Consider the following 15,625-nt stretch of genomic DNA (forward strand, 5'->3'; position numbering starts at 1 on the left):
GCTTAGTCGGTTCTTTCTTCAGAAGTCTACGGCCCGCCGCCTGTCTATCTACCAATGATCCTCACAGTGGCAGATAGACAGAGGAGAGGGAGCACGATGCTACGCATCCCTGAGAGGATCTTGCTGGACTCTGAGCTAAGAGATCGAGTGGTGGCTCTTTGGACAGAGGGCTTGGACACGCAAGACTCTCCTGCTGACAGAGTGGCCTCTGGACTTGCTCAGCTTAGTCGATTCTTTCTTCAGGAGTCTACGGCCCGCCTAGCTGCAGCGAGAGAGGAGGAGCAACGTCTCTAACGCGGTGTTGCTTCCTTGCAGATGATGCAAGAGCAGCACCCAGACAGTCCCTGCTTGGAAGAGCAGTTGCAACAGGCTCGCCAAGAGCTTGATAGCACAAAGAAGAGGCGTCATGAGTTTGCTTTCCATCGACAAGCATCTCAGTGGACCCGGGTGGGTGACAGAGTGACGGGGGCGTTCTTTGAGACAATGGGACCCCGACGTGCGCATGCCAATGTCAACCAGTTGAGGAGGCTTGATGGGTGGGTTGCCTCAGAGCCAAAGGACATGCGTGCAGTTGCTACTGCCTTTTACCGTGACCTGTTGTCAGCAAAGCCTCAGTCAAAGCGTCAGGAGAGCAGGTTTGGGCACAAATGCCTTTTCTTGTGATTGACGAGATGCGCCAGAGGCTTGAGCTGCCTCTTCAGCTAGAGGAGCTCCACGCGGCCCTCACAGCACTTCCCCGTAGTAGCTATCCTGGCGTGGATGGTTTGACTCCCAGTTTTTTCTAAAGAGTAATGGGACTTGCTTGGCTCGGACCTATGCAGCACTTTTCAGTACATACACACAGGAGAGATGCCTGACAGCATAAGTGAGGCCTTGATCTACCTCATTCCCCAAGAAGGTGGCTCCTTGGAAGAGATTCGGCAGTGGCGACCCATCACCATCCTCATCTCAACCTACAATATTCTTGCCAAGGTGGCTTTGAGTTTGAGAAGTCAACCACTTCTAGAGAGCATTATACATAGGACTCAGACAGGTTTTGTCAAGGAGCGCAGTATCCTTGACAACATCTTTACTTTTTGGGAGGCTTCTGCCCTCACGCGCCTCCGTGGTGAGGATCTGGTGATACTAGAAGGCCTACAATAGAGTTGACTAGGACTTTTTAGAGGGCACTCTAGGCAGGATCGGCTTCTCAGATGCTTGGATCAGAGGTGTGTCACCTCTCTACAGACATGCACACACTTAGGTGCTTTTGGCAGGAGGTAGAGGAGACCGTTTCATGCTCACACATTTGGTCAGACAAGGTTGCCCTCTTGGCCCCTTCCTCTTTCTATTCTATGCTGAGGCGATGAGTAAATTTTTGGTTTCGCAGCAAGTTGGTCTACGTGGTTTAGCGCTCCCTATTCTAGGTGATGAGCTACTGGATGTTGAGTTTGCAGACGACACAGCTTTGTACTTGGAGGGCTAGGAGGCCAACCTACACAGGTGTGAGCACGCTTTTGAGACGTTTGTTGTGCATCATGTGCACTGATCAACTGGAGGGAGAAAGTGGCTTTCTCAGTTGGCAATGCTCCTACGCCTAATTGGCTGCCAGGTGAGGGTTTTAGATGGATCCCCCCAGGGACTACAATTCGATACTTGGGCTGTCAGGTTGGCTTGGACTTGTCTCCTGAGCAGCACATTGCTCCCCTCCTCTTGTCCATCGAGAGGAAGCTGTTACATTGGAGCTCAGCACGACTTCCTTTGGCAGGCAGAGTTGTAGTGGCCAACCAGGGGTTGTTGGCTACTATGTGGTACATTACTCTTGTTGGATCTTTTCGAGCTCCTGCATCAGCCAGGTGGAGAGACTGATCGGCAACTTCCTTTGGTCAGGGCGCGACACTCAGATAGCCCGAGACAAAGTGGCATGGCAGGTCATCACTCTACCTTGTTCTCAAGGAGGGTTGGGGATCATAGACCCTACACAGCACAGCAGATCCCTTCTTGTGAAGTTTGTTGTCAGAGGACTGCTTCCAGGGAAGGAGCCCTGGTAGGAGTTTTTGCTTCAGTGGCTTAGAGCTAGAGTGCCTCAGGCAAGAGGCCCTTGGAGACCTTCCATCAGATGGATTTTCACAAAGATGCGCAGGGTTGGCCTGAGCAGGAGATTGGAGGATCGTTTTGCTGTGAGCCTACTTCGCTCCGACGAGTTGTTGCAGAGAGGCCTAGAGCAACACCAGCCCACTTGCACGGAAGAGCGCCTGAGATAGTCCCTTGTTTGAAACCCCAAGGTCAACACTCAGAGAGGCCACATGGTTGGTAGTAGGCCTCATGTTTCTTGGGGTCCCATGGCAAAGGGTCCAACACGCACTTTAGGTGACTGGCTAACAATTTTCAAGTTTGTCAGAGGAGCTTCAGAGCATTCAACTACTACAGGGCATGACAGGGGTGCAGATCATGTGTCAAGACATCACAGAGGCAGTACCACATGAGTGGCTTACACCTCTTGAGTCAGCAACGCCGAGATGGATGGAAGCCTTCACGCGACTAAAGGTCCTCATCCCAGTTTGGGCTTCCGGGAGGATCGTTTTGCTGTGAGCCTGCTTCGCTCCTGCGAGTTGTTGCAGAGAGGCCTAGAGCAGCACCAGCCCACTTGCACGGAGGAGCGCCTGAGACAATCCCTTGTTTGAAACCCCAAGGTCAACACTCAGAGAGGCCACATGGTTGGTAGTAGGCCTCATGTTTCTTGGGGTCCCATGGCAAAGGGTCCAGCACGCACTTTAGGTGACTAGCTAACAGTTCTCAGGTTTGTCAGAGGAGCTTCAAAGCATTCAGCTACAGGGCATGATAGGGGTGCAGATCATGTGTCAAGACATCATAGAGGCAATACCACATGAGTGGCTTACACCTCTTGAGTTAGCAACGCCGAGATGGATGGAAGCCTTCACGCGACTAAAGGTCCTCATCCCAGTTTGGGCTTGCTCAACGAATGTACCCTTCTTTTTTTTCGAGCTACAAGGGAGGGTCGATTACACAGTTTCAATAGAGGCCCCACAAGTTGCAGAGTGTTGTTTTATAAGGATCCGAGTTGTGGGCATCTGTGGGAGGACTTGTGTCATAGATCCTGACCCAACAGCTCTTGAGACAGGCCACTGGAGCCTCTGGGCTTGGGAGAGCTTCCCAGCAATGGGATCCTAGAGAGTGGTTTTGGAGGGACCCTTTCTCCTCAGCCGACCATCCAGAGGTCCCTTTCTTTCAGTACATTGTTCGACTGGGACGTCACATTCTGGCAGCACAGAGAGAGGCTCGTCTTGCTGCAGCACCTCATTGGCAGGAGGAGGGTCTCACAACTAAGTTATGGTCAGCTTTTTGGGCGAGGTTGTGGGACACCAGACAACCGCGGCGAGTCACGTTGTTCCAGTGGCTCGTTGCACATAGAGCTACAGCGGTGGGGAGTTGGCTTGTACATAGTGGCCTCTCGACAGCATGTGCAGCTTGTGACCATCCTTTGGAGAGTCAACGTCACTGTCTTTGGGACTGCCCTATGGCACAACAGGTTTGGCTTCATGTCCTTCGACTGATACCAGCTCTTTAGACAGCACGACAATACACTTGGGGGAAAACTGCTTGGTCCACTCTCACAAGCTCTGCATTACAATTTGAGCTATCCTCCACCAGTAGGATGATAGTGGGGTCGACCCTACACTCCAGCCTGCTAACAGAGCTTACTCCACAGGAGTGGTGGAGTGAGAGAGAGGTGGCCAAACACTCTGGTTCATCTGGTGGGCACGCTGCTTCCGCATCTTTGAGGCTCGCCTTGTTCCACCAACGGAGATTGTTACGAGGATTTTGGTTGGAGTTGATCCATATCTCAAGGGACAGTTCGAGAGACTTTAGGGCAACTCAAACCGCATGCGGAAGCGTAGAGAGGCGTTCCTTTGACTCTGGCGCCTTGGGCCTTTCTTCACCGTCCACCTGTGTGGCTTTTCCCTCCTCCCATCGCTTGATTTAGCCCTCATTGTACATATGTTGTTTTTTCATTGGGAGAGTCCCCCCTTATGATTGTTGTAGCCCTCTCTAGTAGAGGTGGTTGTAGCCCTATGGGCAGCATAGTTTTTTTCTCACGAGCCCGATTGAAGTATGAAGGGGGATTTCCATAAGTTGGGCAGCGATTTTAAAAACTGGCCGGTTTTTGGGCGTTTTTGAACCGGATGGGCATTTCGCCCATGTGCGAACCCTTTGCCCTATAGTGCTATTACAATATGCCAGGGAGCGTACGTTTTTTGCATGCGTACGATTTTTAGAGCCCAACTTAAAAGACCAAAGAGAAACCAGAGACTAGAGAACAGAGAAGTGACAGGTCCATACATTGGTGACTACAGTCTGTGCCTTGTGACTCGCGCTCAAAGCTCAGAGCTCTCACGTGCTAAACAATTGTGACTGTTTGAATTCAAAAGAGAATCGAGATGGTCCGAGCCAAGCATCCCGAGTGGCAATATGTGCAAAAGGTAAAGCCTCAGGCAAAAGGACAATGGACTTGTAAATGTATCTACTGTGGGCATATTTGGGACGGGGGTCCTTATCGTATTTGGGCACATTTGTTGGCCATCGTGGGTTGTGGTGTGGGTCCATGCGATAAAGTTTATGAGGAAGTTAAAGTGGTTGACAGAATGTTGCATGTAGATGTATTAGGTGATAGACAAGACCCAAATGCATTTGTGGATACTTTGGTGGATGATTTGGGAGGTGATGCCGCTCAATCTCATGCAAGTGGATCGCATGCATCTGCAAGTGGCACTTCAAAACCCACTGTGGGATCCTCAAGCAAGAAGAGGAAGGTTGCACAAGTAGATTTGGCCAAGTGCATTTGGCGTGAAAGCATGCAAGAAAGCAGATCAAGCCTTGCGCACTTTTTATGCAGAGGATATTCCTGAATGGAAAGTGAGGAGTCCTTTCTTCTTGGATATGGTGAAAGCTATTGGGCAAGTGGGTCTGTCTTATGTGCCGCCCTCCTATAATGCTTTGCGCACCACAAAGCTTAATGATGAGGTCAAATGCATTGGTCATGAGATCATGGGTGTGTGCGAGAAGTGAAAGAAGCATGGATGCACAATTGTATGTGATGGATGGTCTGACACGGGTCCATGCGATAAAAGTTTCTAAGGACGTTAAAGTGGTTGTCAGTATGTTGCATGTAGATGTATTGGGTGATGGACAAGACCCAAATGCATTTGTGGATACTTTGGTGGATGATTTGGGGGGTGATGCCGCTCAATCTCATGCAAGTGGATCGCATGCATCTACAAGTGGCACTTCAAAACCCACTGTGGGATCCTCAAGCAAGAAGAGGAAGGTTGCACAAGTAGATTTGGCAAGTGCATTTGGCGTGAAAGCATGCAAGAAAGCAGATCAAGCCTTGCGCACTTTTTTTTATGCATAGGATATTCCTGAATGGAAAGAGAGGAGTCCTTTCTTCTTGGATATGGTGAAAGCTATTGGGCAAGTGGGTCTGTCTTATGTGCCGCCCCCTCCTATAATGCTTTGCACACCACAGAGCTTAATGATGAGGTCAAATGCATTGGTCATGAGATCATGGGTGTGCGCGAGAAGTGAAAGAAGCATGGATGCACAATTGTATGTGATGGATGGTCTGACACGGGTCCATGTGATAAAGTTTCAGAGGACATTAAAGTGGTTGTCAGAATGTTGCATGTAGATGTATTGGGTGATGGACAAGACCCAAATGCATTTGTGGATACTTTGGTGGATGATTTGGGGGGTGATGCCGCTCAATCTCATGCAAGTGGATCGCATGCATCTGCAAGTGGCACTTCAAAACCCACTTTGGGATTCTCAAGCAAGAAGAGGAAGGTTGCACAAGTAGATTTGGCAAGTGCATTTGGTGTGAAAGCACGCAAGAAAGCAGATCAAGCCTTGCGCACTTTTTTTTATGCAGAGGATATTCCTGAATGGAAAGTGAGGAGTCCTTTCTTCTTGGATATGGTGAAAGCTATTGGGCAAGTGGGTCTGTCTTATGTGCCGCCCTCCTATAATGCTTTGCACACCACAGAGCTCAATGATGAGGTCAAATGCATTGGTCATGAGATCATGGGTGTGCGCGAAAAGTGGAAGAAGCATGGATGCACAAATGTATGTGATGGATGGTCTGACACTAGACGCAAGCCTATCATTAATTTTCTTGCATGCTCTATACAAAGACGTCAGAGTTTATTTTCAAGCAGCTTAAGGAGGTGATTCTTGGGATTGGACCCTCTAATGTTGTGCAAGTATGCATGGATAATGCAACTAATTGTGTTGGGGCTGGGAAAATAGTTGAAGCGGAGTGGAAACATTTTTTTTTCACCAAATGTGCATGCCATTGCTTGGACTTGTTGTTCGAGGACATTGGGAAGCTCCCTTGGATTGCAAAGATCCTTGAGGATGGCACAAAGGTGGTTACATTTGTCACGAGGAAGTCCACTGTCTTGGCATTGTTTCGAACACTTAGCAAGAAGGATTTGGTGAAGCCCGCTGCCACTCATTTTGCCTACTACTACATCATAATTGCCAGTCTCGTGGATGACAGTTGTATGCAAGGTGTGCACAAGCTTATGATTGATCCAAAATTTATGAGGATGAAGACCTCCAAAACTGTAAAGGCCACAGTGGTCTCTGACATTGTATTTAATGCATCCTTTTGGCAAGAGGCCAAGTTGATTTTGAAGATTTGTGCCCCCATCTTGAAGATCCTTCGTTTGCCTGATACGGAAGGAGCCACCATGGGGCTTGTGTATGAGCTAATAGATCGCATGGTTGAGCAGTTCAAAACATGCAAGGTGTTGATGCGGCAAGGATGCAAGAGATCAAGGACTTGCGTGTTGACAGATGGAATATGATGCACACACCACTGCATGCTGTGGGATACTTGTTACCAACCCCCCAAGGCAAACAACATGAAAACAACCAAAAGCAAACAAGGAACACAATGAAAGGGAACGATGAAAACAAAGCACTCAAAACCAAGCTGTAATGTGCAACGGCAGTGAATGATGGTGTATGCTCAGGATGAGTGATCAGTGGCTCAAGCCTCAAGGTTCCTTTTACTTAAGAGGAAGGGAGAGCCTTCCTTAGCTTAATGAGAGAATGTGCAATGACCAAAACAAAAGGAGAGTGGAAACTGAGAGAATAACGCTGAGAGTACTAGAGAGAGAGAGAGAGAGAGAGAGAAGAAACGGCACCAAATGGGGTCCCAAACCCTCAAGGGCCCCCTTGCTTTGTTGCCAGAGCAAGTACTTTCTTTATTCTTGCACAAATGCTCATACAATGATGCTAAATGATGAGATGCTCATGCTAAGGGTACTAATGCTATTGATTATGGGTACTGATGATACTGGGGTACTGCGGGTACTGAGGGGTATTGCGGGTACTGAGGGGTATTGTGAGTATTGATGGATACTAATGAGGTACTGATGGATTCTATGTCGACGACGATGACGACGACAACGAGGTACTGACGGGTTCTACATCAACGAAGATGAAGACGACGACGACGACGAGATACTGATGGGTTCTACGTCAACAAGGATGACGACGAGGTACTACGTGCCCCGAGATTCTGAGGTACTGATGGGTTCAATGGTGCTGATGGGTTCTATGTCGACGACGATGACGAGATATTGAGGTATTCTGTGTCGACGACGATGACAACTACGGCGAGGTACTGAGATGTTCTGTGGGGTATTGCGGGTACTGATGGGTACTGAAAGTCCTTATGCTGAGCTGGGCAGGAGCCAAGCCAAAACACAAGGGGTACTAGGTGCCGGGGTATTGTGTCGACGACGACGAGGCTATGGCTGAATGCGGATGCCGTAACCTAAAACCCGTAACAAAAGCAGAAGCCTTCTTCCCGCTTACCAAGAATGCCAACCCAAATAATCCTCTCATTGAGTAGAGCACAATCCCAGGCTTGCCCTAATCAAGAGGCCACATCTTCTATATATAAAATGCACCATGAGAATAATCCTGAGGGCACTGCTTGCTTCATTGATATAATCCTATCGACAAGTGACTTACCGGTAGAAGAAATCCATATAAAAGTACAAAGCTTCCCTCACTCTGACATCATGAGTGCCAAATGTAAAAAGAAGATTAAACTGCTGCTTGAGGATTTACAACGAAAGGTAATATCCTTTTTAAATTCAAACTTGCTGGAGTTAAAGATCAAATGTCTAAATGGCACACTAAGATAGTGCACGAACAAAGTTTCATCAAGACCTCAAAACATACCCAAATGACTCAAGGAGCTCCTTGATTTGTACTTCTGTTAAATAATACGGAAGACCACCGACAAAAACCCTATCAGGTCCATCTGCACCACCAATAGCCCTGCATATGTAACCGTGTAAGATAATCAGTTCAGCTGCACATCAATAATCCTAATTATAGCAAATTCACTATGACAAAGTCGGCTGTTACCCGGGGGTAAGTCCTACAGCAGCTAAATTCAGATGAGGACTCGGCTGACTAGGCCCGAGGGTAGCAGCAACAGAAGGATTGTAGTCTGTTGGACGCCTTACTCTTACAGAAACACCCTGCCCGGAAGGACGAAAACAAATTACAGCATATTCCAACCACTTCATTACACCCTAACAGATTAAAGTACCTCAAACATGATGCCATCAAGAGCCATTGCATTGCTAGCCTCCTCCACAGTTCTCATCTCCACAAATGCAAACTTTTTCTCATGATTTATGTACACATTCACCACAGCATCACCTAATCACGAAGAGATAAAACCATAACTATCCAAAACCATCAATAATAATGTCCAATTTCTGAAATAGAACAAACCTGGACCAGCTGTGTTTCCACCAATCGCTGCCATAACTTGACTGAAGAAAGTTGCAATTGTCTAAACCATAAATCAAGCTTAATATTACTTGAGCTTACGAAGACTTGGGATATTACCAACTTCTACACAGCCACACACAGAGAGAGCAATATCACATGATAATCTTCTTTGGTAAAATCGACTGCACAAAATTATATTTATCTTACATACAGATACCATCTAAGTGCATACATGCAAACACAACAGACCTGTGCATGAAACTCTACTCTGGTAGAACCAAATGCACAAGATACATAAAAAGTCTTACATAAGGATACCATCACAACAGCATATAGGCAAACACAACAGACCTGTGGTTACTTTAAACTTAAAACATGCAATATGCCGTTTATGAACCTACAAATGTTTGCATTGGTGTTATGCATTTGCCTATGCACAAATGAGCATGTGTGCACAAATACAATAATACAGCCACCATCGACACATTTATTCGATGTAGCATTAGACATACAATGTGAATGTGTATCTCGGTGCCAACATTTCTACCCATTCCAAACAAAAGAATGTCCAAGTGTGGCATAATTACACACCGACATTTATTAGTCTGCATATTTATACATGAATTTTAATGAGATTTTTTGTGCGTTCGTGTATGTTTAAGATGAACATAAAAACCAGGCACTTGATGTACACATAAATGGTTTAAACAGATAAGTGTCTATGTGCACGCTCCCAACGATGACTTAAAACAATATAAGCCACAGACATTTGACCATGTTTGCTTACAGATACTGGGATGCATTTAACCATAAATAAATTCCAATTTATGTCAAAACAGATTAAAGTCAGGTTCCACTGCTGATGACTAGACTTATACCTGCTCATTAGCTAATGGCGGAAGACCCCCAACGTATACTCTCCGTGCATGCCTCGTTGCCTACTCCACAAACAGCATGAAAACTTTACAAATATTAAATAGAAGGCAATCAAACTTTCAATTGTTAAATATATTCTACCTGTTGTGTCATGGACTGCATAGACATAGCTGGCAACCCTCCAAACTGTACCTTACAAAGGAATTTTATTAGAGTTGATGACACACAAAGCTGCTTACAAGGACTGAGAGCTAACTAAACAAAAAAATGACTGAAAACACATAAAATCTAGTTTCTAGCAAGAGGTGTGCTAAACTCTTGACCAATTGGCATCTTGCCCCAAAATTCTACATCTGTACCTGCTTACAGTGCAGATTGCACCTCTCATATCCTAACACCAACTCTACATAAAAAGCTAAGAAGCTACAGTTAGAAGCCTTCATGTACTATTTTGAAAAGCACCTCCTAAGGGCCACCCCAAATGTTAGCTTCCTAGAAAGCAGGTGGACCACACTGGCTCTTAATAGTAAAAAGCTTCATGGGTGGCCAAGGAAGCATCTCCAAGCTAGCCTCCTAGTTAACGTTCAAACAATGTTTGCATTATTGATGTTTGATGATTAGTCATGCTTCTATCACTCGACAAAGTTCTAATCAGAGCCCAAGTCTTACGAACTAAAATAAGTGCTACAAAACTCACAAAAAACACAAAACCGAGGCACACCAAGAAAGAGGATAATGAAGCAAGACTGACTGAAAATTCCTCTTAACTGTTTAAAACAGATACACAAAACAACAGTCCTTAAAATGACTTGCACAAAGAGAAGGGGCAAAAAATGAGAGACGCTTACTTGAATGAAGCTCAAGTAAGCTTTGCTTAAATAAATGAGAAGCTGACTTCAACAACAACTCAAAAGATGTCTGATGTTTCCAACAAGGACAAGACGACCCAAAGCTTAACTCAAAAAATTTATGTCAGCAAAAACAGCAACCAACTACACCTTAATCAAGCCATAAAGATACGCAAAATAGTGAGAGAACCTTTACTTAAATCAAGTTGATCTTTCTTTGCGCAACTAAACCTCAAATATTTACATGAAGGACATAGGACAATACTGCAAAAAATTACTCCTCAAATTTGCAAGCTCGTATCTTACAACAAACAACACAGTGTCCAACAAAATTCAAAAAATCCCTTAAAAGTGCAAGCATGAAGTAAACCTGGGCTGCAGCAGCAAAAGGAAACATCCCAGGCAAAACTGTGGGAACTGCTGGAGGCAAGCCTGCTGCTGCTAATTGGCCTGTTAACCCATGTTTAGAAAATTTGTATGATTATTACATTTTAACATGGAAAGATTTAGTGCATCACTATTTTTGCAAACCTGGCAGGGCAGAGCTAGGAGCTGCTGCAGCTGGAGGAGCCATGTCAAAGCCACTTTGGCGCTTTGAGGATCTAGACACAGTCAAAGAGAACGATGAGCTACACCCCCAAGATTGCACATTTGATCTTAGAAGAGTCTTCACAATGTCACACAAAGAATGATAATACAAGTCAACACAAGCAGAAGCATTTACAGCTTAAAGACAATCTAAACCTTGGTGTTTCAAACTACAAAAATCACATGCTCTTTTTCGTCTTAAGTTCCATCTGACATGTTGCAACCGATAGTCTACAATGAGAAATCAGAACTGGCAGAAGAGCTTGTGCAGAATTGATAGCTGGCCCTCAAGATGGGCCACTATGTTTGCCGAGTTTTATCCACTCTTTAATTGCAAGAAGTTTGAAAAAGGATGTACAAAAACCCAAAGATGAGATTTAGGCCTGAGCAAGTGGAAGTTGTGAGGGACGTATGCATGTGTAATACGCACATACAAGCCTAACACATTATCACAAAAGATAAATGCGTCTTATAACCGTACCTTCTATCACGAGAGGGTGAGCGTGATCTTGAGCGCTGCCTAGTTGTCTCTCTTGATCTAGATTCAGACCTGTGCCTGTGTCTCCGCTCTCGATCACGATCGCGGTCACGGTCACGCTCGTATACATGCCTGCACACATCAAAAAAAAAGTTTACAGCACCATGCATTTACATGCAAACTTAAACAAAGACCGATCTGTGTATCTAGCCTGGAGATTTAACAATGCATAGTACTGCCAAACTTTTATGAATGGCGAAAGCTTTTATGAGCGGCCAAGCAAATTACCTATCACGATCATGACCTCTCTCACGATCTCGACTTCTATGAGATCTCCGGTCACTATCTCTGTCACTTCTTTCACTACGGACTCTTTCATCTCCATGCCGGCCCTCTGAATCACGGTCATGGTCCTTTTTATGACTTCTTCCCCGCGATTCATGAGTCTCTCGCTGCCAAAACAAGTTTACATTAACAACAGAACCATCACAAAATCTAGCAAACACAACCTTTGCATGGCAAGAAAAGACACTCTTCATTAGCAGAACAAAAACTCTGAGAAGTGCCTTCTAGAAATCAACCATGCAATTACCATTGAAAAAAGCAAGAGTCCAAATTCTTGTTTTTTTTAATACAATGTTTTTTATCGATAGGTTAGCCACAATCTGTGGGCCTACGTACAAGGTTGCCACGTCATCACTTAATGGTCTTCATCTTTAGGGTCGGCATGTACAATGCCACGCCACACTGTTGTGACATCTTTACTCCATAAGACCAAAGACGTAGTTTACAAGCTCAAAGAGGCACGCTTTCACTCTGAGATTGCCTCTTTCCCTCTGAGATAGCAAAGAGTCACAGTCCATCAAGCCAATCTGTTCTAATGGGACCCCTAGCCTTCCGTAATCCCTTAAAGCGACTTTAAAAAATCTGAGTTATTTTTACAGTTGCAAAAGCACAAAAGTCATCTACCATCTGTGATCACTTCCAGCAAGTGATCTAACGGAATACATAGAGAAAACCATAATCTGCAAAACTTGGAAACACTTATCACTTCAAACAACTTGAACAATTAAATTGAAACATAGAGAGGGGGGGGGGGGGGGGGGGGAAGGGGAGAGGATGTCGGAGAGGGAGGCCCCTTTTACACGGTTGGTGGCCTTGAACTGCCACTTTCAACGCCCCATTCAGGTGTTTCTTTATCAGTTGAACTCTTCTATGCAAGGAGACGGAGGGCTGAAATGCGAGAGTTCGTATTCATGCAATCACATGCCAACGTGTTTTGAGTATTTACAAGTGAAGAGGAAGTGCTGCTTTTATAGCATATGGGGGGGGACAACAAGAATATGAAACATAAGGAGAAGCTAGCGCCCAAATTCCCCCCCCCCCCCCCCCCCCCCCTCCCCCCCCCTCTCTTCTTTTAGGAAAATCCCCCAAAAAAAAAAAGAATTGCTCTCGTCCTTTTGGGGGGCCCAAATTTTATCCCTAAAGTAACTCCAAAATTGGGGTGCCACATTTTGAGTTAAAAACAACAAAAGGAAAAGCGGCTTTTTCAATAAAAATCAACTTTAGTGAGAGAAAGTTTGTTTTTAGAAAGAAATAAGTCTAGAGAGAAAAAAATCAACATTCTCTATAGAGAGTGAATCAGTGCGCAGCATAGAGGATTCTAGCCCTAACAAAGAGATTGGCATGGACCATCTTTCTACAGAGAGAGAGAGAGAGAGAGAGAGAGAGAGAGAGAGAGAAATGAAATGAAATGAAATGAAATGTTATATTTTCTACAAAGAGAGAGAGAGAGAGAGAGTGTGAGTGACTCGCCAAACGAACATGATGATAAATTGGGTCTATGACAACGACGCAAAAACCCTAACCCTAAAACCTGTCACACTATCCAAACCTGATGCATAAAAGCACAATCAACGCTTTCCATGATTGGTGCCAAAATGTACGACATCTCTTACTACTAGAGATGTTGTTTCTTATGCATTTACTTTGTGAAACTTGGAGAATATATAACAAACACCAAAGAGAGTAGAGTGACAATAGGGTTGGAGATGGGTAAACTCCCCCCTCCCCTCCCATCACCCCCAAAAAAAAAGGAAAATGTATTTCTGCTCAATCCAAGTTCCTTAGGATTTGAGCTCAATTACAATCAACCCAAGAGTGAGTTTCGGTAGACTCGAACTTCGCAGATCATGCAAGATGTACATGAGTGCAACGAGACTACAAACATAAGTAGAGCCTTCCAATTTGTACAAGATCAATCCATCCTTGCCATATCCATCTACATGGCCGCCTCCATGGCAAGAGAGGGAGAGAGAGATGGCTTTTTGAAGGTGTCACAAACTGCTGACGTGTCAAGCCATTGAAGACCCAATGGGTCAGGGCTCCTCGAGCCTAACCCTAGCCAACTTGCAGACTCCAACCAAGGGACCTAAACCCTAATAGAAGCAGAAGAAGACGAAGTTCTCACCAACTCACAGATCCTCGCCAAGTAGCCTGTAGGGTTAGGCTTACAACCATAACCCCTAGCAACTTATAGGACCCCATCTAATGACTCATGAGGCCTAAAATATAAGGCGCACACACCCACTTACAAAAGACTAGCGCGGAGTTGATGATGTGGCAACAGCTCATAAGCCCGCCAATTGCGTTGACATGTTGACATAGCCTGCAATACGGATTTCCACAAACTGTGTTGAAACTTGATGTGGCAGACTGTAAGATGCCTCCATGAATTGCGTTGACACTTGCTGACGTGGCAGCTCGTACAGACAACCCATGGAGCGCTAGCTTTTGGGGATCAGAAGCTTTTGGACTTTATGCTTTTCATGTATACTGCTTTTCAGAGCAAGGGCCTTTTAATATGTGCAAGGGACTCACTCGCTGGCATCCTACTTTGCAGAGCAGCAGAGCAGAGTCTCAAAGGTGGGGCTTGTGACCTTGTTGGAGAAATATGAAGAAATATCGAAAAGGGGCACCATCGTTTGGGGCCTGTGCTCTCTTGGGGTGGAAGACCGTGGAACTCCACCACTCCGTATCTCGTGTGCCGTGCATCTCTTTCTGTTCAATTGTCTATTCAATGTGTTCTTTTATGCTGGCATGCGGTGCCATCCCATTACACAAGGGGAGGATGTAACAAGATGGCACCACATGCCTACACAAAAGAACAGACTTTGATCGCTTCAAAACAATTGAACTGAGAGAGAGAGAGAGAGAGAATTCGCACGAGACACAGAGTGGCGTAGTTCCACTTCTAGGGGCCAGAGTGCAATGGCCCCAAACTATGGCACCCCTTTTGGTAATTCTTTATATTGCCTCAACACGGTAAAACATTGGCAACACTACTATTCATCCCTCATAGGTAGCCTGCCACAGTGTAAGCCCTTATACATATTTAGAGGCCCCTTTCAATATTTCTTTATATTGCTTCAACACAATACGACACTGGCGGCACTGCTCTGCATCCCCCGTAGATAGCCTACCAAAGAGTAAGCCCTTGTACATATTTAAAGGCCCTTGGCCTACCAAAAGCAATTACATGAAAAGCATCTGGTTCTAAAAGCATCTGGTCCCCAAACGCTAGCGCCCTCAAAGGTTGTTCGTACAACGCCACATCAACATGTTACAGCATTTTGCAGGCGTCCGTACAATTGCATGTCACGTCATCAATGTCCACGCTGTTTCTTTTGAGTGTGTTTTATTTAGGCCCCATCATCCAAGATTCCATAAGTTATCGTGGTTAGTCTAGGATTTATAAGTTGGTAAGGACTTCTTCTTCTGCTGATTCTACTAGGGTTTAGGCCCCTCGAGAGGGATTTACAAGTTGGCTAGGGTCTTTAATGACTTGACACGTCGGTAGTTTGTAACTTTGTGGCATCCCCCTTCTTGAAAGAAGAGTAATCGTCTACGATTATATTTACAAAACAACTCCAAGTTAGAAAAAAAAAACATTCAAGGGTCATTCAGTTTTCTCATTTCATGTCACATGCGCACTACAGTTGCGCCAAGCTTC

The 15,625-nt window shown here is 45.4% G+C and overlaps 1 protein-coding gene across 1 annotated transcript in view; it reads right to left on the reverse strand.

The window, feature by feature from the left end:
- The window catches only part of LOC147419279 (splicing factor U2af large subunit B-like), a 38,298-nt gene that overhangs the window by 16,223 nt on the left and 6,450 nt on the right, over positions 1-15,625 (reverse strand). The window contains exons 2-11 of the mRNA XM_086505453.1: positions 11,902-12,065; positions 11,617-11,745; positions 11,079-11,149; positions 10,918-10,997; positions 9,841-9,885; positions 9,702-9,761; positions 8,824-8,884; positions 8,636-8,748; positions 8,449-8,564; positions 8,260-8,358 (exon numbers count right to left, since the gene is read on the reverse strand). Of these exons, the coding sequence (XP_086361579.1) occupies positions 8,260-8,358; positions 8,449-8,564; positions 8,636-8,748; positions 8,824-8,884; positions 9,702-9,761; positions 9,841-9,885; positions 10,918-10,997; positions 11,079-11,149; positions 11,617-11,745; positions 11,902-12,065 (938 nt within the window). The remainder of the gene's footprint in view (positions 1-8,259; positions 8,359-8,448; positions 8,565-8,635; positions 8,749-8,823; positions 8,885-9,701; positions 9,762-9,840; positions 9,886-10,917; positions 10,998-11,078; positions 11,150-11,616; positions 11,746-11,901; positions 12,066-15,625) is intronic.

This window comes from Adiantum capillus-veneris, chromosome 29 (assembly GCF_014529385.1).
Source record: "Adiantum capillus-veneris isolate H3 chromosome 29, ASM1452938v2, whole genome shotgun sequence".
In the NCBI taxonomy this organism is placed as follows: Eukaryota; Viridiplantae; Streptophyta; class Polypodiopsida; order Polypodiales; family Pteridaceae; genus Adiantum; species Adiantum capillus-veneris.